The sequence below is a fragment of the Cygnus atratus genome, chromosome Z, assembly GCF_013377495.2.
Source record: "Cygnus atratus isolate AKBS03 ecotype Queensland, Australia chromosome Z, CAtr_DNAZoo_HiC_assembly, whole genome shotgun sequence".
In the NCBI taxonomy this organism is placed as follows: domain Eukaryota; kingdom Metazoa; phylum Chordata; class Aves; order Anseriformes; family Anatidae; genus Cygnus; species Cygnus atratus.
In genome coordinates this window covers 39,952,389-39,977,710 of record NC_066396.1, presented here as the reverse complement: position 1 = coordinate 39,977,710, position 25,322 = coordinate 39,952,389, and the positions used below count along the sequence as shown (strand labels likewise).

The 25,322-nt window shown below is 39.5% G+C and overlaps 1 protein-coding gene across 1 annotated transcript in view; it reads right to left on the bottom strand.

Annotated features, from left to right (window-relative positions):
* PTAR1 (protein prenyltransferase alpha subunit repeat containing 1) overlaps window positions 1-24,564 on the bottom strand; it is a 36,833-nt gene extending 12,269 nt beyond the window's left edge. The window contains exons 1-5 of the mRNA XM_035558547.2: window positions 24,382-24,564; window positions 19,158-19,327; window positions 13,525-13,591; window positions 8,780-8,884; window positions 5,782-5,995 (exon numbers count right to left, since the gene is read on the bottom strand). Coding sequence (XP_035414440.1) covers window positions 5,782-5,995; window positions 8,780-8,884; window positions 13,525-13,591; window positions 19,158-19,327; window positions 24,382-24,467 — 642 coding nt within the window. The 5' untranslated portion in view covers window positions 24,468-24,564. The remainder of the gene's footprint in view (window positions 1-5,781; window positions 5,996-8,779; window positions 8,885-13,524; window positions 13,592-19,157; window positions 19,328-24,381) is intronic.
* Between the last annotated feature and the right edge of the window lie 758 nt (window positions 24,565-25,322).

Sequence of the window (25,322 nt, the reverse complement as noted above, 5' to 3'; positions counted from 1 at the left end):
GCCTCCCAGAAAGAAAACAAAAGATATGCACAAAGTTAGCAACACACCTCTTTTATGGTGCACCTGTTTTAAAAGCCAAGAGAGCAAATACGAACAATGCAAATAGCACCTTCTACCTGAGGTAGGTCTGGAAAAAACAGACCAGCAGCACCTTATAAATCAGCAAACTGAAACACACTTTTAAATAATAGCACTGATAAGGTCCATTACTTGATGAGGATGGTAACCTCACAAATAGACATAAGCAAAACAGAGACATTTAATGCCTTCTTCACCTCTGTATTCAACACCAGTGATGGGCCCTGAGATCCCCAGAGCCCTGAGTTGGAGGATCACAACTGTATTAATGATAAACTTTCAGCCCACCCCAACTTGTGTGGGATTTGCTGCTCCACATGGATGCATATAACTCTATGGGACCCAATGGGATTAATCCCAGGGTACTTAGAGAGATGGCAGATGTCATCGTGAGACCTCTCTCAATTACTTTTTTAATAGTCTTGGGAATCTGGAGAGGTCCCAGTCCCCTCAAAGTTCACTGAGAAATGCAAGGAAGAAAACCCTGGTAATTACCGGCCTGTCAATCTCACTTCATTGCCTGGTAAAACGATGGAGAAGATTATTCCGGAAGTTACTGAAAAACATTTCAAAGACAATGCAGTCATTGTACTGCAGTGAACCCAACACAGGCTTATGAGGGGAAAGTCCTGTTTAATTAATGTAATTTCCTTTTATGACAAGGTTACCCACCTAGTTGACCAAGGGAAGTCAGGAAATGTAGTATTTTGGATTTCAGCAAAGATTTCAGTCCTGTTTCTCACAATAGGCTTCGGGACTAAACGTCCAGCATACAGCTAGACAAGAATATAATACCATGGGTGAACAACTGGCTGACAGGTTGGGCTGAAAGGGTTCTAGTGCATGGGGCTACATCAGGCTGGCAGACGGGCACTAGTAGGGTTCCCCAGGGCTCCGTTCTGGGGCCAGTTCTCTTCAGTGTTTTCATAAATGACTAGCATGTAGGACTCAAATACATACCATCAAAGTTTGCAGGTGATATGGAATTAGGAGGAGGTGTTGAATCCCTCCAGGGTGGACAGGCCTTGCAAAGAGATCTTGACTAATTAGAGGGCTGGGCAATCACCAACACTTTGAAGTTTTCCAAGAGCAAGTGGCAGAGTCTGCACCTGGGATGGAGCAGCCTTGGTTGTACATACAGAGAGGCTGGAGAGCAGCCCCACGGAAAGGGATCTGGGGGTTCTGGTTGGTGGCAAGTTGTACATGGGCCAGCAGCGTGCTCTGGCAGACAAAAGGGCCAACTGTACCCTGGGGTGCATCAGGCACAGCACTGCCAGCTGGTCGAGGGAAGGGATGGTCCTGCTCTGCTCTGTGCTGGTGCGGCCCCGCCTTGATCTGTCTGCAGTTTTGGGCGCCACAGTATGAGAAGGACATAAAACTATCAGAGCGCCTCCAAAGGAGGGCTACAAAGATGGTGAAGGGTCTAGAGGGAAAGAGATATGAGGAGCAGCTGAGGTCCCCTGGTTTGTTCAGCCCCGAGCAGAGCAGGCTGAGGGGAGGCCTCATGGCGGCCTGCAGCTCCCTCATGAGGGGAGCGGAGGGGCAGGCGCTGAGCTCTGCTCTCTGGGGACAGCGACAGGACCCGAGGGAACGGCATGGAGCTGGGACAGGGGAGGGTCAGGCTGGGTGTTAGGGAAAGGTTCTGCACCCAGAGGGTGGTCGGGCACTGGGACAGGCTCCCCAGGGCAGTGGTCACAGCACTGAGACCACCAGAGTTCAAGAAGCCTTTGGACAACACTCTCAGACACATGGACTGAGTTTTGGGTGGTCCTGTGTGAGGCCAGGAGCTGGATCCTCTTGGGCCCCTTCCAACTCGGGATATTCTATGATTCTATAAAGATTTGGATTCTATTCCAGGCTTGGAATTCTTAAGGGGGCTAATAATCCCCATTCCCAGTTCTCCACTTTAAACTTGATTAATTTCTCTCTGTTCAGCTGAACTGAACTTAAGTGATTTAAATTTCTGAACATTAAAAACGTAATATCCTATTAAAAACAACATAAGGTTTAATAGTGTAATCAGAAAAATCGGACCAGCCTTCATTCAGCTGCAAATGATACTAGGCACATTATGAAGTGCTTATATCTCAGGTTAATCTGATTAATTTAACTGACACGTTCATGAGCTACAAAGATACCGAGGAACATTATAATTGAATATTTTAATTCCTCGAATAAAGCAGAGTAAACAGAATGATCCCTAGCATCATTCCTTATCTGAAACAGAAAATCTTGTTCAGAAAAGCAAGACTGAAGAGCTCTATTAAACCTCTTGAGATCTACAACAAAACTAAGGGTGTTTCTTCCACGAACATCAGAGTAACAGTGGAAGATGCTTCAAACAACTGGAGGTGTTTTTTTTTTCTCTCCCAGATGAATTTTAGCTGGGAATTTTTCTTAACAACACAATTTTCTCCATTTCAACACCAAACAGAGCGACTCGTTTGCCATTCTTTGGAAATAACATTAAAACACCTCCCCCTCCATTCTTGAAAACCTCTTTTATCTTATAGGATAAGCCGAGTACAATGGAATTGGCACCCTGCTCCAGAACAGGACGCACATGCCGACCTTTGCCTCAACCTCTGGGTTTGCACTCCCTCTTACACCCTCCCTGACCCTCTTTCTTTTTTAATGTGCTTACCAACCATAAAATGCAGCTCAAAACTTCCTCCTTGGTCTGGTACACTGGGGAAATGAAAAGGGACTGTGTCTGGGGAAAAAACTTCCTAACAACAACCACATAAATATGTCAATGTCCTCTCACACAAAAGACAGGCATTTTTGGAGTTCCAGTCATCTAAAGAAAATCCAAGGCCTTACTGGGGATGACTACAGGAAAAAATTATTTTGTGTATTTTTCTTTTACTTTTTTTTTTTTACCTGAACAGTCACTCTCCACCCTCTAATTAGGAAGCTGATTATTTCTGTCTAAAGAAAATTAAAATTTTTCCGCAGTTCCTGAATAATATCCTATTTTTGTCCTTGCACACTAATGCACCATGATGGGTGTGAATTTTAACAGACTATACTGACACTACTCTCTTACACTTGTTCTCCAACTAATTACACACTCATCTATTACTGGGTGCTTGGAGTTAATGTTTTTCCCCATTAGCTAATTGCACTGTCAAGGGAAAAAAGTGAAGTCAAGCTTTCTCCTCCTTTTCTGAGTTATGTATTCCAATACCAGAAAGATAAGATGGGCTTGGAACAATCTGTTCTTGAAAGATCTGTAATGAATATTAATGAAGACTATTCAAATACACTGTAAACTTGCTACTATGGTTCAAGTTCTGCAGGAAAAATGAACTGAGATTTCTATATTCAAACAAAACAGTATTTTTAATGTCTAGTGCAAGAAAAAAAAAACATCCATATTTTGTGAGAAAATCTTCTTAGAGTTTCAAACTTTCCTCTCTAGCATTTCATATATTTTTTCCTGAGCTTGAATTGAGTTTCAGTCTGCAGAATCATTAGGTTTACAAAACCAAAGGTAAAAGAGAAAAAAAAACACCAAACAGCCTCCAGCCCCCAAAACCTCCAAAGTTAGCCAACATAAATTCATAAATGATAAACTGTTTTTGCAAAGTATTATTTCAGTGATAAAACAACATATACATTATATTTCTGGGAATCTATTTTCTTGTACACTGCATTAAGAACAACCTAATACTACTGGCAAAGTTTTCATCATAGCAGAAATATGGCACTAAATAAAACAGTGACCTCTAACCTGAGGCAATCTTGCAAGAACTAAATGGCTAAAGAACCACAATATCTGTTTTATCTGCTGTTTTTTCAGCACAGTTTCAGCCTCAAATCTCAATGAAATTTATCATTCTTAAAGCACACAACTGGTTGAACATACAAAATGAGACCTCAAGCAAGAAAAAAACTCTACCTTTTAAATCTACATAGATACAAATTTTATCTCAAGATTCTTTGTATCTTTCTTGTTCCACACTTTTCTACTTTTCTTGAATCTGAAACATCTAATGCTAGGCCATCTAAAGAGTGTTGTCTCTGAAGAGAGCATCAGTGTTGCCATGAGAAATACCTAGATTCAATATGGAGATTTTCTCAATGGGTTAAACCCACTTAGATGATCAGCAGCCCTGGTGAAATTTTGCCAAAGGCTATGAAAGCCAGTTGGGCAAAACCAGAGAAAACTATCACTACCTGAGTAACAAGGCTAAACAGAAGACCAATAGGGAAACTGGGATGGCTGCCAAGGCAAATAGAGTTGGGAGTGATCTAACAGATTTAAGCATTTTCCTCCACTGGCACACTTGTGACTTGTCACACCAAACATTGACAACTGCCAATGAATAAAACCACCACAAAAATTCCAACTCTGAGAAGAACTCTAGCAAGATGCAACTATCTGTGTTTATTTTAATTATTAAGGAAAAGCAGGTGCAAAAAACATTTAAGGTTTTAACCCAATCTTTGAACTACTGTCAACTAAAGCATAAAATTACTGAGTCTTAATTAACAGTGCTACCATTTTTTGCCTCCTTCTCCCCCAAGCTTTTAAAAAAGCTATCAAAGATTTACGTGGAAGTGCCTATTTCCTATTATTTCTTTAACCTTAATTTCTAACCTCCAGGTTATCCCAATCCTGTATCACTGATTTTTCCGTACCTATCTTTTCACATCTTACTTGGTAGATGAATAAATTCTGTGTTGTCTCCCTCAAGGAGTCTGGAACATACTTGCTACCTACTACTGATCTGACACAGCTATTTTTAAATTTTCTCAGGTGACAATTAACAGGAAACAAGCAAAACAACATCCACTGCTAGCAATAGCTGGCCCATAAGACTTAACAGTAAGAGCTCTACAGACTCAACCTCCTTCTCTAAATTCCTCCCTTACTTCTGCTACAGATTTACAGTAAAATACTGTGAGTGCTGTTAGAAATGCAAATGATGTGTCACTGTATCTGCCTACAATTCACAGTCAATTCACCTGTCATTTTATGAACCACAATATTACAAAACCACCCATATAATTTTAGATCGTGTCACATTGAATTAATTCAATTTTCCATAGGTCTCAAAGTTTTAAATACTACCATGTGCTATCAAATATTCACCACCACATAAGACTGCTGGAGCTGGAATGGCCTGATAAGATGCCAAAAGCATAGATGCCAAAAGATGCTTTTGGAGTTGAAGAAACTAGCTATTGGAACTACTATGTGTTCTCTATAATTCCTGCTGTCTTAACTCAATACATCAATATTCTGACCTGACAGAGAAGGAGAGTGAGTGTAGGAAAATAAGACATCATGTTACACTATCAAAATAATATCCATCGTGTGCTGTCTTTTTATTCTATTAGGAAATTTAAGATTAGTGTTATGAAACATTTTTTGTTCCTTCTTTGTTTTAGCTCACGTAGTCCTACCTATCCTCTACGTGCTCACCAACACTAAATACCAACAGACGAACAGAACGTTGTACATGGGCAGGAAAAATCTGTTCTTTCTGCAGAGCACAACTTGACTATGCTGGCAAGAAAAATGCAAACCAGTATGTATTGAAATGTTTTGCCTGTTTTTTAAGAACATGCTTAGCTGTCTATACTCACTTAATATGACACTATCCACCCATGTCAGAGGATCTGCTTGGCAAAACAGTTTGTTTTTTTTTTTAAACAAGGAAATTTAAGACTTTATTCACTATTGCATTATACCTTGACAGTCAGCTTTCCCACATGCTGTAAAACCCAGATGCGATGGGACCAGGCATTGTAGTTACTTGGGTATCTCCCAGCAGCTTCAGAGCAGACATTCATTTCCTCCTGCACTAGTCGATGAATTCTCTCCACAGGTGCTGCTCCCAAGTTTCCTTTATTCACAAGAGTGGGCAAGGAGTTTTCCTGAATTAGATGTTGCAGCACCCATCGTCTGGTTAAACGATGTACAGTGTTAATGATGAGAGACCAATTTTTAGAGAAAAACAATTTTTTGCATTTATATAAATCAATCAAGCTTTTCTGAAATTTCTGTTATCTGAACTATGCTGTAATTAGAGGCTGAATAAGAAAACATAGCAAACACAACCACCTGAACTGCTCCCATACTGAGAACTGTGACTTTATGATCATATTCCAATATAATTTAACTTTAGCTGTATTTGTCTGTTTGCTTACTGTAAGTAGCCATGGCTACTTAGAGCATACTGGAAGAAAACAAAAAGAAACAGCAAATAAGGAAAACAATTCAAGGTCTGCATATGATTTCTCATGAGTTCCTTTCAGAGGCTTGTATAGCACTAAAATAAAGTTTAAAAAATCAGGCAGAAAAATGTGACTCAATAAAGATATTAATTGTGCTTCATGTGCATTTTTTACACTTCTCAGTACTGCACATTGCAAGCAAAATTAGTTTTTGTACATCATCAGCAGAAAGAAAATGCAAAAGACTGAAGGTTTCAGTGGCTATGGGCTTAACTGAAACAAATGTCTTTACTATTGAATAACACATATTTGATCTGAAGTCACTGAGACACATACAGATTCCTAAATGGCTTTTCAATTTTATTTTGGACTGGCTTTAGTACTATTTTTAGATGAGGACTGTATTTTGAGAGGTGTCCTCAATGCTACAGAAAACGTACATTTGCAGTCTCTACAGAGAACTGAAAATGATGGCAGATATTCATGCAGCAGCGTCAAGAGAATGCCAATTAGACCACATGGAAATGAGTGGTCTGGAAAGCTGGACACATTTCAGTTTGTGCAGTGGATTTTTTCTATTTTGTACTGACTCACATCAGTCACAAAAGCAATTAATAATTACTTCATGACAGTGTCAGCTAAAAAAAATAAATAAATTGAGAATTCTCCTTTGCAGTTCCATCATACATAAAATAGCAGCTGTAAAAAAGATAATACTCAGAAAAAAAGAGTAATCCGTTTGCTTTTTGTCTCATTTGAAGACTGTTTATAACATTCTTATTCATTTGTATTTATTTAAACTGTGCCTTTTTCTTAGTTATTTTAAACAAGATTTAAACTATTGGAAGACAATACGAAAAATTGTAATCTAAACATTCCCATCTACTATTTTTTAACTTCAGTCACCAGATATGCAAGAAATGGGAAAATCTCAATCATTCTCGAAACTACTTTTTTATTCTGAGCAAACACAAGAAAGAACAACCAATTATAACACTAATAAAAATATTCCCAATTTAAGATTGCATTAGAGACAGACATTTTCACTATTTCTAAGATGTAAATAAATACTAAGAACCTCACAACTTAGCTTGTAGTCAAACTTCTGACTTGTTTCATAAGAGTATGTTGGTCCTCATAACGATATGCATGGCACCAAGCTCAGCACTAGTTACATGCTAAAATTAGTTTTCCACTGCTAGCTACCACAGAGGAAGGGCTAAACCATGACAAACTGCAGGGTGTTCTTCCATTATTTCCATGTAGTCCTTTTGCTTCAAACAAAGCAATCAAGCAGCATGAGTAGTTAGAATGAAGATGCTGAAAAGCCATTGAAGGGTAACAAAATTAAAAATCAACACTGCAGAAACTCATTAATGTTGTTGCTAAATCAATACCACTAAGAAATTAACAGAAACTATGTGAGGTAATAATACCCTATAAAGTAAGTAACACCTAGTAATATTCCACGTATTGCATTTTATGTAAACTTCAAGAATTTTGAGCACATCCACTCAAAAAGAAGAGTTTACCAACAACTCCCTCATCCCAAAATCCATGTTATCTTTAAGACTGAAACTTGTATATGTTTTTGATAGAATATGAATCCCCTCATAGGATATTAACTTCATGGTTGTCTCAATACTGGGCATGTGAAATGCAAACATTATGAACTGCTTTCTAATGTTTTCCATTCAAATCTCTTGAAAATTGTGTGTAAAAGAATGAATAAAAATGTAAAAAAAAAAAAAAACCAACACAAATACCAAGAAATTTTATCACAAAATCGAGCAATGTGTCTATACTTCACTCAGCTGTGCTACAGGAATTTTACATACACTCAGTCATGACTAAAACGGTTAGCTCTGTGTTTCAGTAATTCTGGAGTTACATTTTTCAAAAATGTGGTCTGGTGTCTTAATATTTAGCATAGGTGATTTAATGGCATTGCGTAAATTAGAAACGATAAAAACATATTCACCAAACCAAAAAAGACTAGCAAAGAAATGGAAAGGAAGACACCTTTAGTTACAGAGATTAGCTTTTATAGATTCTTCTCTTTCCAAAGTGTCTGTAGACAAACAATAGAGCTATAGGTTGGGGGGCTAGGGGACAGTAACCCACAATGCTCAAATAGTTACTATTGATGGAAATAAAATTCTCAGGATGAGAATTTTAGGTGCTGCAAGACATGATAAACCCTTAGGAAAAATGATCCCATCTCCAAAGCTCATTAAAAATATGCCATATATTGGCATATGATTGTATATTTTGTGTATATCATATTGCATATGATTGTAGTTCTAAGTGTAGAATAAGGGAAGCATCTTCAAAAGCTAAAGCACTGAATTTTACAGTGACTGGCTCGAAGAATCTGCTGTATTTCTAGTTGTCCTCTTCCATCTAGCACTCTGCTTAACCCAATCAGAGAAGAAAAAAACAAAACAAAACAAAAAACACCTAGGAAGAGTGTTTAAGTTTGGGGAATCAACAGAAGGCAAGGGAAACAAACCTATGAATCCATGTTTCTGGACTCTTTGGAAACTTGGTTAACGCCAGTTTTCCAAGATGCAAATCTTTAAGTGGATTTAAAGTGCCAGATAGTATTAATTCTTTCCTACAAAAGATAAAATAAATTTGTATGAATAAAAGATGTAATCTGAAAACAAAACACAAATCCCAATAACAAACAGCATGGCATTTTGTTTGCATTAAAGTACAATTTCACTGTCAAATTAAAAGGCTTTGGTGGACTGACCCATTCCACTTGGCTATATACAGGCACCATTATTCAGCCAGGCCCAACAAAATAAATCCAAATCAAAGAACTTTATCTTAATACATTCAATCTGTTGGTTCTCAATTCTAACAACAACCACCACCAAAAACCACTGAATCAACTGTATTTTTGAGTGTGGCCTCTACCACATTTTCTATTACTAATCAGAAAACCAAGGAGTTTGGGCTACATGTAATGCCTATTAACAGTAATGTTGCTTTTATCTGCACACTCTAAAAGAGTCTTAATAACATAAGTTGCTTCTTTTTTCTTTGATTCAAGGACTGCCAATAGAGTTACATATATGATGAAATATCTTTCTTGAAATTAGGCCTTTAGATTATTCTGTATATCCGAAAATACAGTCACTCTTCCATACAGCTTCCCTCCCCCCCCGATTTTATTTTCACACACAATTTTTAAGTATGTCTCAAGTTACAGTATCACTGATTCCTAAATTTAGAAGGAAGGGAGAAATATTCTGTGTGTGTAAAATATTTTTCGAACTTACCAGAAAGGCAGAAATCACTACATTTACTCATATGTAAAACACCTTCTGGTAAAAAAAAAAAAAAAAAAAAAAAAGGAATTTGCCCTAACAAAACTTACTGTTCAGCTAACAAAAGCCTTCCCAGACCACTCTCTGTACAGACATAGCAGAGTGAAATTTTTATTTTACCTTTTTTGCCTTCTTTGCACAGAATTCCCTGCTCCACACCCTGTTTGCCTTTCTGGATTTACAACTCTTCCTGCCCTTCTCAAGCATGTTTGTAGACATCACCCTGTCACTGGTTACTCCAAGAACATTAGCCTCCATCTCCTATTCTCCAATCTACTTATTAGATAGCTGCTTTGAAGTTAAGATACGGTAAGATCCAAAATTACCATTTGATTTCAGGAAACATGCCTCTTCCAGAACCTCAGCATGCATAAAGCTGTAGCAATTTTGGCTTTTAGTTCATTTGTTTGTTTTTAAATGACGTTGTTTACCACAATCATATGCATGGCACCAGGTTAAACAAGAGAAGTGCTAGTCAGTGAAGGGCATAGGAAAAGAAAAAAAAAAAAGTGGTGGGATGGGAAAGAAATACACTATGAAAACAACTCCTACATACCAAGCAAAACATCTCTGTGGTGTGAAACATAACATAGAATGGCAACACTCTGGCAGGTGGAAGAACTGGTCTATTATTGCTATGCAAAAGGCGACATTTTGGTAAAATACATGTATATGGACAGAGAAAGAGCAGTCTAAATCAGTCTAGCACTTAAAAAAAAAAAAAAAGCAACATGTACAGGTTTAGATTAGCTATGGATTACCAGGACAGCAACCTCCCAGTATATAGACTCCTCATGGGGAAATTGCCCTTTCTATCCTGAAGTTTTAACTGTAAATAAATAGTCTCAAACGTATTTACTCTTAAATTTGTTCTGAGTTTTACAAAGTTGAGGAACATCACAGGCAAGATTTAATTTTTCTGCTGTGGTAGAAAAACAGTTTTTAGCTTCACAGATTTACATTCAGTAGATACCCTCATTCATAAGTAAGGGACTTCAACCATATGTATGACTAAGGTATTATAAACTCCAAATAAACCTCTTTCAGTCTCTTTAAGCAAATGTCAAATTTAGGATACACAACTTCCAGCTCACTTTTTGCCCCATGAACCATTGTTAGTTCTTCAACCTCCAGAATTCTAGCTCCCGTAAGAGATAAACTGAAATGCTCTTCACTTGCCTCATGTTTTAATGACATCTTTGAAGTCACTGATATCTCATGGGAAAATATTTGAACTTCCAGAGCTTCTTGTTATCTGATGCCTTTTGACATTTGATCAATCATACATGTAAGCAACGATATCAACAACAATGATGCCTATGACAATTTCCTTCGTAATAACTTACATAACGATTTTGGTCATAGTAGCCTGAAAGATTTTTCAACTTCTAAAAACATAAAATAAGTTATGATTAGTAACTGCAAATGCCTCGTTGCTCATTCTGTATGACAGGAATTTCCCTATGAGTTCTAAGAAATGACATCTCCTATTCTTTATCATGCGTTCCTACACCACACAATTGGCTCTTGATCAGTTCTCCCTGCTTAGGTTATAGGCTCTGCCATTCTGTAGCTTCCCAGTTTCTTCTAATAATAAATAAATCTAATAAATAAATAAAAGACTAACCTGTGCAGGCACATTACACTGTTTAGAATAGCTCCAAAGTCAAGACAGACATATTATATTACCTGTTCCTAGCAGATAGCATATTTAAAGTTTTATGTTCTCCTGTCCTTCACTAATGACATACAACTTTCTATGATGGTCATTTGGGCTCAAATACTCATTAGCCTTCCACATCACCACTTCTCTTCTTGCTCTGCGAAGTCCTATCTCCTCTCCAAGGAAGAGATTTCCTTTTCCTACTCTCAAACAATTCTCTCACATTCTCTCCACATTCAATGCTGTTGGGTCAATCACTACCTCTGAAGCTCTCAGCAGAGAATACAATGTAAGAAACATGGATTATCTCAGCCTAAAATGATAAAGTTATTAGACTGTACACAAAGTACTCTGCGGAATGGGCTGCTATTCAGTAAATAACTCTTATTCTTTTTATTTTAGGCTTCTCCGAATCTATGATGCTTTTTTTCCTCTCCAAATAAAACAGGGAATTTGTGTGTCAAGAGCATATAATGAATCTGGCACAAAAAACATCCTCTCAAGATGAAAACAATCATCCCACGGCTGATCCATCATGTTCTGCAAGCAGAGTGCAAGTCCCACACAATTAGTTCCCAGCTTATAAAAATCCACAGTACAAATTTATCTCCGGTATCTGTGCAGAACATAGCCTGTCTTCTACTCTGTGACTGCATATATCATCCATGTCTGTCTGCCTTGATCTGTAGCATGCTGAAATAGGAATTACACAGCATAGTAGGGAGGCTGAAGTGTTGTGCTTTGGCTTGGGTTGTGCCATCGAGTGCCTACCGTTTGAAAGGGCCAATGCCCAGCAGCAGCCTAAACCAAGGAAGGTTTATATTCAGCACATCAGAACCTCATCTAGAGCACTCAGAGGCAAATTCCTCAGCTACTGAATGGCTGGTATGACATCAGCTTCTCTCCGAATGTGACACAGTGCTTCAAAGACAAACCGCTAACCAGGCCACCCCACCAAAAATTAGGGGAGCACAGACATCCTCTCAAGTTTTTTGCACACTGTGCTAAACCATAAAGGCCATAAAAGAGACGATCTTCATCTACATTCCTTAACATTGTTATTCCATTTGCAATTTTAAACTACCCCTCTCATGTATGTACAAACTCTTTCAGCTATCAGGCAGAAAAAAAATGCACTGACTGTTAAGGATGGACACATTTGCATCAAAAAAAAAGACAAAGCAAAAACCTGAATTCAGTTTTATATACAAGATTACATTACTCTAATAGCTCTAGCGTTTATACATGCTGATAATTCCATTTTGCTACTTGAAAGCTACTTGGGGGTATACATTTTCAAGACACTAAGCCCTTTGCTACCACTTCCACCTGCCTTTCTTACACCCAAGACGCTAGAGAGTTACAGATCCCAGCAGAATCCTTCAGAACTGTATCATCAATTAAAAAAAAAATCTGAATTTGTAATATATAGGGCTGACAGCAACTCACAGCCATCGCTTTTCTAGGTCATTTCGTTCATTTTTTTCCTACTGAAATTAAACTACTACTTTGTTTAACTACAAAGAGCGTTTTTGGTTTTGTTTTTTTGTTTTAAACAAGAGCCCTCCTGGACATTAACAACTTCCTGCCAGCCCTCTAACCACTCTTAAACTATTCCTTTCAGACTGCGTCATATCTTACCTGGGGTGCAGAAGAATATTCCCCCACCTGCAGGATTTACACAAAATGATCTGCTTCACAACGCTATGAATACAACTTCCTCCCCTTCTCTTGCAGTATATATCTATTAAGGGCTATTCAGCTTTGATGAGCTGCACTGGTAATGGTAGGAAATTGAACAGTTAGCTCAGAAGGACTCAGGTATAATATTGAACGAATGGTAAAATGGGAACAATGAAATCAGACAGCAAACATCAGTTGGGCGCTATGCGATTCAGCAAAAAGGATATGTCCATCTCAAGTTTACAACTCAGTTGAAGCCCGCCTCAACTGATGGACAAAAAGAGAAGCAGCAGTTCAAATGGGACTTCCATCCAAAAAAAAAAAAAAAGGGCCTAACTCCTGTATTCACATGCAGCAGCATAAACTTTGTCTGCATGAAAAAAACAAAAACCAAAACCAGTATGAAATTATCTGTGAGGTATACAGGATAAAAGAGATGTTCAACATTCCTTCAGCACTCCTTAGCTGAGAAGCTGTTGCTGTGTCATTAATTACCACTTAAAGCAGACCTTATGGCTGACTTGCATATTAAGGCCCAGGTCGTTCTAATGTCATTTGCTCAGGGCAACCTACCTCACGTTCCAAGCCGTGGTGAAGTCTGGGTTCAGTAGCAGCAGCGTACACGTGATATCTATCAGCTCTAAAATGAGTTTAGGAAAAAAAAAAACAACACAAAAATTAGCAATGGTTCACAAAGAGCAGTGATCTCTCTGAAATCCCTTCGCCCCCACCCGTCCTTAATGTCTCCCCTCCCATGGCTGCTGTATCTATGGATGCCTGCCTCTGCAAAACACTGCTATATCTCATTCCAGAAAAAATGACAATTTAAGAGGGAGCAAAATCAGCCATATCTTCCCTTTTGGCTATTTGAAATAATGGACTTCTATATTGTTAACTACTCTTATCTAAGAAGTCTGCAGCTGGAAATTTCTGACTGCTACCTGTTTATCTAACTAGATAGATGGTATACATACAAATGGATAGATAGATATACAATATATCTATATAGAGATATAAATAACTAGATAGACAGATTCAAACACATCATATGCTCTCAGAGATGGACAGGAAAATTACTTAATTTATATTTTAACCAAGATATTTCTCAGAGAGGTCAGTTGTTATTTGTGTGAAAAAGTAGAATATGTTTGTTTATAACTGCATACCTACTTGCTCACTTATGTCTGACAGAGCAAATTTGTGCTCCTCATGATGCTCCTACCTATAGTTATGTTATATATTTATATATATATTATATATAAGTTATATATATATACAGATATTTGTATATATATATGTTATGCAAGCAAAAAAAAGTCCTCTTTAGTGCACTGTGACAATTTTGAACTGAGCTGTTACGGTGATATTTTAAAAATTACCTCAAAGAATTATGCTGAATTGTTTTTTTCAGGTTTCTTTTTTTTTTTGCCTTTTTTTTTTTTTTTGCCCTTAATGAAATTTTTTTGTTTAAAGACCTGTTTGTTGCTGGGGTATGAAACGCATCTAAGATGTGCAAACACTTTTCTTAATATGATGCCTAAATGTACACAGCTTTTTCTTTGACTTATTCAACCTCTGAGACAGTAAAGTACTTCTACACCTATTTAACACCTATTTAATTTTACACGGATAAATTGCAGGCGTCCACAATAAAATATTCAGGATTACTCACATATGTAAAATTTAACACCTAGTAAGTGTTTTGCTGGCTATGGTTTTAACTGTACACTCAAAAAGTCGCATTGGCAACACTCAGCAAATCAAAAGCAGATGTGTAAAAAGAAATATAAAGTAAAATTGTGAGCTGTGGTTGTTTCATTTACACTTTCCATTTAACCTTCTTAATATATTAGCAGTTATTCTACCTTTTACGGAAGTCTATAGATTGTACGTGTCATCAATAAACACAATTAAACACTAATTATTCTGTTATTATTACCTCGAGTCATAAACAATACAAACATATAGAAAACTTCCTGCCTTTCAAAATGCAACGGGCCAACAGCTAATAATCACTTCTCACTATGTTATGCAAGGTAACATAAATCTTCTTTATGTCAAATTCACATACCTACTATAGGGCAATTGAGAGTTTCTTGAAGGAACAAATCCAGCAATTACCACCTTTGCTGCTAAACACAAACCAACACTAAAAACAGAAAATGATTCTCCTTTATTTAAGTAACTGCATCGTTACCCCATTCGACCAACCTTCTCTCCAACTGGTGTTTATTAAAAACAACAACACAAACACAAAAGAAGGAACCCCACACAAAATTTTAGTATTTGCTTTTCCCCTAGACAAGAGGGCCACATCCATCTTAGTCTTGCTTTCTTATACTTAAACTCAACTGCCAGCAAATTGCTGGCTTAGTACAATTTTTAAAACATATTGTGAAGAGTTTCAACCACCAAATCTAGGTTGACTGACACTTATCATGCATTTCATTTTCAGCTGCTTATCACTTTGCAAACAAGTCTGCAGGCTGTATCTAAAGGGTCCAATGCTTCTGCTCAATCACAGAAGCATCAAGGCACCAGGACTGCGCAATAATAAAGGAGATCTGCCTTCAGGACCTTTTTTATTTGCTATAGAAGGAAAAGGTATTTGCTATAAAAGTGAAAGGTAAATGGGACTGCAAAATGCAGGATAAAATGAAATGGAGAGAAACAACAGAGTACTGTGACAAAGAACATTATAGACAACACAGAGCTGCTGAACTTAGACATTAAAAATCTGAACTTTTGAGTGTTGAATTTTATTAATTGTTTCAGTAATTATTAGGTACCATCATTATATAGTCTATGACAGATAGGATATGTTAAACGAAATGTATTACAGCCTGTATCAATCTTTCAAATTCTTTTTAGAAACAGTTTTCAGAGACTACATAACTCCACGTAGAAGAATATAGTTTGTTTGTCCTACAGTCATGATTTCCCATTAATGTGACTATTCTGGTATTGCCCAAGTTTTGAAACAGCACCAAGACATGCACAATTTAAGCACTAGCTTATCTACCATTTTGCCTGTTTTACAGAAGTGTTTGAAAAAAAAAAATAAAAAAATCACTGTATCCTGAACATAATCACAGGAAAGAAGCATACCAAAGGAAAATCTCCAAGCAATAACCATTTCTTTCAGTCCAATTTACTTTGACGTTTTCTGTAACAAACAGCACATGTAGATTTCACGAAATATGAATTCTGAGCCAGAGATTTCAAATGACACAATTTTAGTAACCTCTAAGTTTTTCCATGCAATGTCATGTGACAGATCTGGCACATATAGGTAGTAGTTGCCAGATAGTTCTCTTTGTGTCAATAACAAAAATCAACATGTCTTTTATTTAAAATTTTAAAAGCACTTTCTGCTTGATACATTTTAATCAAAATACAGCATCACAGATGCTCACAAAATAGGTATCATTCTATGCATTAAAAGTTTCCTCAGATGCAAGAGGGCAAGAATGACTGTATATTTTTAGCTTGTTTTCTTTTCAAATATGACTGTATCCAGATTTTTATTTTTGTACGTGTATCACACTAACGTGCTTTTCAGAAGAAAAAAGGATTCCACTGTTTTAGAAGAAAAGAAATTAGAAGAATTTAGAAGAAGAAAAAATTCCACTGTTATAGAAGTGGAAATGCAGGTTTATGGGAAGTAAGGATATTCTGGGAATATGCACAATGATACTCTGCATAAAGAGAAGATGTGTAACAATTTCAGACAACTGTCTTGTTGTCATACACAAATAATATACATACATATATTAAAACAATTTGGAGAAAGGATAAAAACATATTATGAAATTGGGACTTCTAAACTAGAACAATAGCAAGAAGTAATCTTGATCCTGGATCCCGAGAAACCTTCAAGCTTTCAAAAGAAGCCATGATGAAATTAAAAATCTCTCAGTAAGTTATTAAGGACTGATTATAAAGAACTGGCTTCTTCTAGGATCCTGCCAGAAGAATATCAGATGAAATTGTTAGCATTCACGAAGACACATAGTCCACAAAGTGATTATATGAAGGTGCTTTTATTAGGCGACGGAAGTTAGGGGCATGCCTGCCCAAATCTTAACTTCGTCTTATTTGTTCACTCGGTTCTCTTTTATCTCCTAAAATATTACATATGCATTAAGTTTTACAACACATCTATGCATATTCATTTCCTAGCTCCACCTAGCCCCGCTTCCTATGCTAATTATCTTATCAGTCCTTCTGCGCTTGCTATCACTCTCTGGTGGTCGTCCGGGTGGTCGTTGGGATGAAGTAAGATGTCTTCATCAGAGTTGAACTTTTTTACCTTTTCTTCTTATGCATGCTTTCTGGGCCCTTGGTCTCAGTCCAAACCGTAAGGTTGGTTTGATCCAGTTCCCAGGGTCCGAGGGGCCCCTGTTATCTAGATGTCTTGCAATTTAGCATTCTTTTAGTCCTCCTCCTTACTCCTCATCATGAATCAGTGCATTCTCTCATGCTATCTTCACACATATATTTTGTATCTTCCAAGCGCAGCCCAGGCACAGTACATCGCAAATGTAACACATATTAAGCAATATTCATAGGATAAATGTGTATTTCATCTTCTATTACCAACAAAATCATACACCTTAATCAGGACCCTGTTCTTCTTCTTTGTTCTATCTAAAATGGCTTATGGTAATTCAAACAATACAGAAGAGGTAATAGGAGACTGTATTTGCAATCACTGTTTATTACAAATATCAATAGAATACGCAATTGAGTTTGCAGCAGCAATAAATCTATACTTTTACTACATTCAAAAGAAAACAACTACCTTGCCAAATTCTCACTATGAAGTCTTACCTACGAAAAAAGAATTCAGAGGGAAATCCTTGAGGATATTACATTTCAAATGTATAGAAAAGGTAACGTCTCTTGATACAGTATACCTACTTAACCTATGTTAAAAACAATTATGTAGGTCTGTCTGGGAAAGACTTCTGCCTTCATTTCCTCCACCATTGCAGTTCAGTTTCCACTAGAATTTCCTATCAAATGTGACACTCTTTTAAGGGTACAGCATGCTAAATGCTGTAACCTGTACATTGCTTCTAAGCATGCTACTAACAAGGTGAGGTCCCGATCATGTTTTACAGGAGTTACTCAGAAGACGTGAAAATACCGTCGGTCATCTCTTCTCAAACATGTGACATTGGCTTTCATAATTAAAGAAACAAAGGAGAAGGGAGTTACTCTTCAAAGGAAGAAAATCAAACAAGATTCAATAGACAAACAGGCACTTATCTAAACTTCACAGTGCTCCAGTATTTTCTGATGCGTAACTTTATGACCTGTGTTTTGAGAGAAGAGATTCTGAGATGCTTCAACTGTGAGGAAAGTAGGAACGCTTTCTGAACAGTCAGAACACCCTTGCCATTCCTGCTGGACAGACAGGATTGCACCAGACAGACGGTGTCACCACAAGAAAGCACAAGAACCTGCCTAAAAGGAGCAGTGTGCCAGTAAATTTGAATCCAACTGAGAGAAGCATACAGGAAGAAAAATTTTTAAGCTGTCTGCCATTTAGAAGAGATCTAAAGCCATAAGCTGAAAAATTAGTTTCCTAAGCTACAGTCACCCTTTTTAATTCTTGTTTTAAACAGAATAAGTTACTTTGTAGAGTCATATATCCCATGTCACACTTCTTTATAATTCTTAAAAAAAAAAATAGAAAAAACCCACTACATTCAAAATAGACAATACATACAAAAGTACTTTTCATGAAAGTAAAACATATTAAAAAACAGAACAACAACAACAAAAAAAGAAAAAGGGAATAGAGTTTTACAATTACCAAGTTCTTTGGACACATGATTCCTGGTACCCCTAAGTCCAAAAAACATCGCACTTCTTTCTTACTTCAAATCCACACATCTCCATAACTGCCCTTCTGTCTCAGGGCATAATTCCTTCTGTACACAGAAATGGGAATAACTCACTTCCCTCTAAACCTTCCAGTGTGGCAAGAGAGGAAGGATTTGTATTTTCAACCAAGCAACAATACAACTTATTCGTGTCACCATGAAGCACAACATAAAGCCTGAGAGCTGCACTCAGTTCTTTCAGAACACGTTAAACTGCCTTCAAGAAGGGGCAGTGTAGCATCCAAAAAAAGGTAAATACAAAATGTGTGTTAAGAATCAGGTAAGATACTATTCTCCAACTGGGTAACTTACCATCTTTGTTCAGCCATTGTTTTCTTTGTCTGTAGAGTAGAAGTTTATTGTGGACATATGGCAAAAGAAACTTGACACACCAGCTCTCCACACCAAGCTTGTTTTCTACCAGGACTATAGGGCTCCGGTTATATCTGGCTTCAGGACAGGGTATTAATCCAATTTCATCTCTTAAAAAAATATAAAAAATAAAAAATAAAAAAAAAAACAGAAAGAAATATAATTAAACTTAGTTCCAGTATTTGCCAATTATTTTTCTCAAAAAGCAGTGCTTCCTGCCCGTTCATCACCTTTTTCCCTGATATTACCGAAGTCCGTGCTCATTATTCTCAACTCACCCTCCTGTTTCTTCCTAGACTTCAGGTATGATAAAATGTGCTTTGAGAAAGACATCCTCTGCACAATTATGTAGCAAATTAACTCAGTAAATAAATGATTCAAACACGTTCTAAAGTGCGAATAAAGATTTAAGTTGAGGGGGGAAAGAAAAAAAGCCTAAACGTATTTTATCACCACACAATTTATTTAGACACAACATAAAAGCTAGCTGTGGTTTTGGTTAAGAGCCTCTACAAAATTTTATTTTAGCTCCCCAGTGCTGTAGCAACAGAAAAACAGGGACATTTTAAGACATGCTGAACAGCCTCAATGTAATAACCATGACTGCATGAACAAGAACGAATTCAAAATCTTTAAAATGCTATCTAGGAAGATTCCTTCTGGTGATTCTCACTTTTCTGAACGCACTCAGAAAAGCTATACTAGGTTTTCCCAAAAATCTTGAATGGGCAAGGTCCCTGCTTTGTCTTTTCACATTACCAACATTAACCAAGCCTCTAGAAAAAAAAAATCAAATAAATAAAACATGGCCACAAAAATTCATACCAGCAAACACAGCAGCAGTATCTAAAGCTTTTTAGTTTCAAGGGGCAACATTTTTTTCCATTTTTCCTCAGCTTTTAGCATACATGGGTGTTGGAAGAGTGGCTTTAACAGCTTCTTAAAAACAAACAGACTGTCAATTTTTCACACTCACCTGGACCGAAAGCAACATTATTTTATACTTGCTATTATGAACGATTTCACCATTATGCCCTGTTTCACAGGAAAACGTCTGTTGCTGAGAAGGGAGCTCCTCAGGTCTCAGACAGGAAAAAAAAATCTGCTGTAGTTTTCAGAACCACCTTAAATTTTCTCAGTACAAGGCCTACAGATACGCTCCAACCCTGTAACCTTAACTCAGTTACCTTAAACTAATTTTGTTACTGGATAATCTGAATGCACTGATTTAGTTCAGTGTCTAAAAGCAAAAGTGACACCACGTGCTTGTTAAAGAACAAGTGTATCTGCTTTTTCAGAAAACTGATTTATTCTGTCAGACTGCAACAAGCCACAAAGAGCACAAATAACCTGAGGGAAGACATCCCCAAATAGCTTGGCTCTGTCTCCAAATGCACAGCTAGGTCCCCTACCCACCTCTTGTCACCTAGGAACAGAAGAGGAAAACTATATTTTACTACCCACTACACCGTAAGCAGTAAATATCAAAAGGAAGATTTTCATGCTTGCTGCTCCACTGAAAAAACAAGTTAAGCTTTTCACAAAGCTAGTCAGATTAGACCTACAATGTCATTCCAGACTGCTGCTTTCAAGAAGGTGCCTTATAGACTGAAGTTGGTACTTCCTGCTGGCTCCATTTCATTTATGAATCTTAAACCTAGTCCTTGGCCAAACTTTGTCTGGCCTTGCATACTGGGACATACAGGGCCTCAGCTACAAGAAAGATAGTTACCTGCAGCTTTGCTAATTAATTATGTGAATAACCAATAAAATTTACCAGCTGATGCCTATAGACAGTACACCAAAGGTAAACAGCAAGGGGAAAAAACAAAAACAAAAACCAAAGAGAACCACACACCCACACCTTCTGTTCTTACCACGCAAAAAAGGTCTGATTTGGGAAAGCTAAATTTCACAACACTGCGTTGAAGATGCCACGATGACAGATAGGTAGGGTTTGCACGGAGCTGACAAGCCAAACACCCCAACTCTGGAGTCATGCTCAGCAAGCCAAGAGGCGGGGGACCATACCATGGCACAATGAAAATCGTGAAGATACAATGCAACACAAGAAATGGTGTGTCTGGTAACTGCTCAGTTTTCCCAAGATGCAAATTAGGACTTGTCATCTGGTAGAGATGTTGTCTACAACACCCTGGTATAGCTTCTGATGACCTGGGTGGTTCAGAAACCATATGTGGCATTCGGTTCCTGAGAAGGAACAGAATTTATACTTTAAAATACCAGAAGAACAGATTTATCCACATCAGGGTGCCTAACTTACGGCCAAAACAATTCATACAAACCACCACCTATTCCAGCTGGCTGCTCCTGAAGGCCCCTCTGGTCTGCAAAAGGAGCAAGTTACAGGGCAGGCCGTTCATTTTGTCAGTCCAACAGATACTGCTTGAGAACACCTGCAGCCTTTGCTCCATCGCAAACCCAAAAAAAAGCTTCTGCAGCAGGACTCACGTGCAGGCACCAGTCACCCAATTAGCGCTTGTAAAAGTAAATGACTGAAATACCCTTAATCTTCTGCAGACAGCCTCCGGTCACAGGATCGTAGGATCATCCAGGTTGGAAAAGAACTTAAAGATCCTCAGATCCAACCAACAGCTCCTTCTGGGGTTGCTGTGACCCCAGAGCACGACCTGGCACTTACCCCTGCTGAATGCAGCCATCGATCCGGCCCAGGCGTGGGCACAACTCGCTCATATTGACATGACTGCACAAACCAGCTGCAGGACAGAGGATGCCCACATTTAGGTCAAGATACAAGCTGCTCACAATACTGAAGGAAACAGCAATCGAGGGCTCCTGTTCTTTGCTAGCACCTGAAGCACCACCTACTGTGAAAGTAATATTTCACTCCCTAGATTCCCTGGTTTTCCATTATTGTCTGTTGAATTTTATGATGGTTTTTTTGGTGTGCATGGATTTATTTTCCTAAAAGCAAGTACTATGGTCATGCTCCAAAAACCGCATGAACTACCTTTGGATTTACAGGTGATCAATGTATCACAGTAACTCACATTCCTAAAACACACAATGGAAGCTGCTAGAACTCAGTGGACGACTTAACTGAGGTTGTCACTGAAGGCCTCAGTCATTACAGAGCTTCTTCAACCTGCATCGAGACGGGAGAAGTTAGGTGCAACCATCTGCTGAGCTCTGCCAGCAGCAAGACAAATTTCGTATCAGTAAGGACTTAACAAAGTAAGTTTCTTTCTCAGTCCCCAGCAGAGAAATTTGCAATCATACCAAAAGATGCCTTGATTTAGAGTTTCAATCTAATAAAGTGAAGTGTGTTTTTTAAACAAACACAGTAAGAACGTGGTGAATTGAGACAGAAAAAGTGATCTGAGCTAAAGTGATATAAATCATTGTCAGCAAACTAGAAAGCATCCTCAGATTTCACACACAAATGTTGGGCTACCATCTAAGAGTTCAGCTTTCCAATTACACCCATAAAACTCACGTACTTTTTTGACAAGCGAATCTTATATTCTGTTTGACCTCACATGCAGAGAAAAGCAAAGTTCAAAAAGAAGACATGCACTGATCTGTTCAGTGTTGGCAATCCATCAGTTCCAGTGGGACAACTCATGCCAATGATTTTATTGGAACCTATGCTTTTACAGACTGGGTAAAAGTATCTTCCAGTAAACTTCATAGCCTTATGAAAGGTTGCTCCAAATCTAATTCAAAACAAATAAATAAAAGAGAAAGAACAATGTTCTAGTTAGCCCCAAATTTATTTTTTACATGCTTTTATTGTTGACCAGAGACAACACGCCCTTTAAACCCTAGAAAATGGTGAGCCTGCCAGAACAAAGCATCCATTCCAACAGAAGCAATGAGGGCAAGTGAACAAATAGTCAAAGACATGGGACAACAAATGCCGTAATAGCGATTAGAGTCGGGGACAAAAGTATGAGGTCCTAAACGAACACTGTGCACTGGGCAAGCCACTTATTTTTTGTGGAGCCAGATCTAAAGAATTCAAAGCTGGATCTGTGACACAAACGGGACACTCAGTTGAAGACGATAATGTTTGACAGGGACCGTAAAGGATTACGACCGTCTTCGCCCACAGGAGGAAGGCAGGGTGTCAGATCTATGAGAACGCCTGACCATCGGGGCTGCAACCCGCTGCTCCACAGGCAGAAGGCCTGGAGCCTGTTTTATCCACACGGGTGCTGTGGCCCAGAAACCTGGCAGGCTGAATTCCCCCTGCTCCTCCTCAGGTGAGCGGTATACCAGCCCATGCTTCCTCACTCCAAGCATGACACAGCGCATCGGTCTCAGTGCACATGACTCTTGTAACCTACTTTCACCCCCTGGATTGTATGAAAGAAAACAGCAACAGCAGCATATTCTTCCAAAACACGGTCTCCGAGTTTGCCATCGCTAAAGAATTTTGGAGAACGAGTAGGGACTAAAAAGGCTCACAGTGTTCATTCACAAACACTGTCTGTTTACAGCACATTACGGCTCACAACCTAAAAATGAAACTCCATGGCAAAACGCAGTTCTTTTTTAGGCAGCACCCATATGCTGTATTTTAAAACCTGGCCACCTACCCAAGTGGTTAGCTACTTTTAGAGAAGCGTGAGGATGCTCGTCCTGATCCTCTCCCTCGAGCAAATTAAAAAAGCACACGCAGGGCTCCTAAATAACTGCTCGGCGTGCCATTTTCTGGGGCAGACTAACAGGCTGCCACCCCAGGGACTGCAGCCCTTTCTTGACACACACGTCGGAGTCACGAAGCTGCTCCCCGCGATCTGCTGTCTCACTTGCCGTAGCTAACATGGAGGCTGGCCGGGCAGAAAGTCGCTCCCCTTACACGCCGTGTGTCTCGAAACAAAGGACGGGAGGGGAAGCCGGGGTGGGAGAGGCACCTCAGCCGGGGGCTCGGGGCTGCCACCACCTCAACCGGGGGCTCGGGGCTGGCTCCGCATGAGCCGGGCTCGCACTGCCGGCCCCGCCGTGCCGAGAACCGCCCGCTGAGCACACCCGGCCCTCCCCGGGCAGCCCGGCCACAGGCAGCCGCGGCGGCTCCCCCGGAGCCGGGAGGGCAGCACCGGACCCTCCGCGGCCCCGGCCCCGTCCCCGTCCCCAGCCCCGTCCCCGTGCCCGTGCCCGTCCCGGCGGCGCCGCTCACATGTGCGGGTTCCGCGCGAAGGCGTTGCGGATGTCCTTCACCACCCGCTGCACCAGCACCGCCACCTCCTCCGGCGACTCGGCCATCTTCCGCCTCCGCCGCCGAGCCCAGCCGAGCCGAGCCGGGCCGTGCCGGGCCGCGCCGAGCCGAGCCGAGCTCTTCCGGGTCGGCCGGCAACGCGGGGCCTCCGTGCGGCTGGGGCGGCCCCGGCTCGGCGCCCCCCGGCGGCCGGTGGCGGCGGAGGGGCCGGCGCCGCCCTGAGGGACCCGGCTCGGCTGGGCCCCGGCCGCTGAGGCGGCGCCGGCGGGTCCGTGGCCGCGTCCTTTTCGGCCGAGGGCACGAAGCGTGAAGAACAGATTGTAACTGAAACATAACTGAGGTGTCTGATGGTTGTGTGAAAAATGTCTTAGCTGCGGTATTTTATTGTTTGAAAAATAACGCCTTGCTCCACAACAAGTCGTTTTACAAAACGCTAGCTGTGCGTTATTTAAGTTCTCTCTCATTTTCAAGCTTGCTCCGTCCTCACCATCATCTGCACCACCGCCAGGAGGGCCTGGCAGTGTATGCCCTTCTCCGGGGCAAAAAAAGAGGAGGGAAAGACTCCGTGTAGAAAAGGAGCTCTGTCAAGGAAATGTGTAAAAGAGGAAGGTGGATGTCCCCTAGAGAAACACTGAATGTGTTCCCACATGCTCAGGTTGCCAGGTTTTTGCTGGGTTTGTAAATAAATTAATCTTTACCTAAAGCAGACATATGTTTCATGCTGATGCGTGTTTTTTCAGTAGTTAAATAGTACCATATATGTTCGGATGTGACAAATACGGATGCTGAGGAGTGCAGGGAATCCCAAGTGACACAAGACACTGATGGAAGTGCAGGGTTAAAAGCTAAAATGGATGTCAGAGACAACTTCTGCAGCAATTGCTGAAAGATAGCTTAGTATG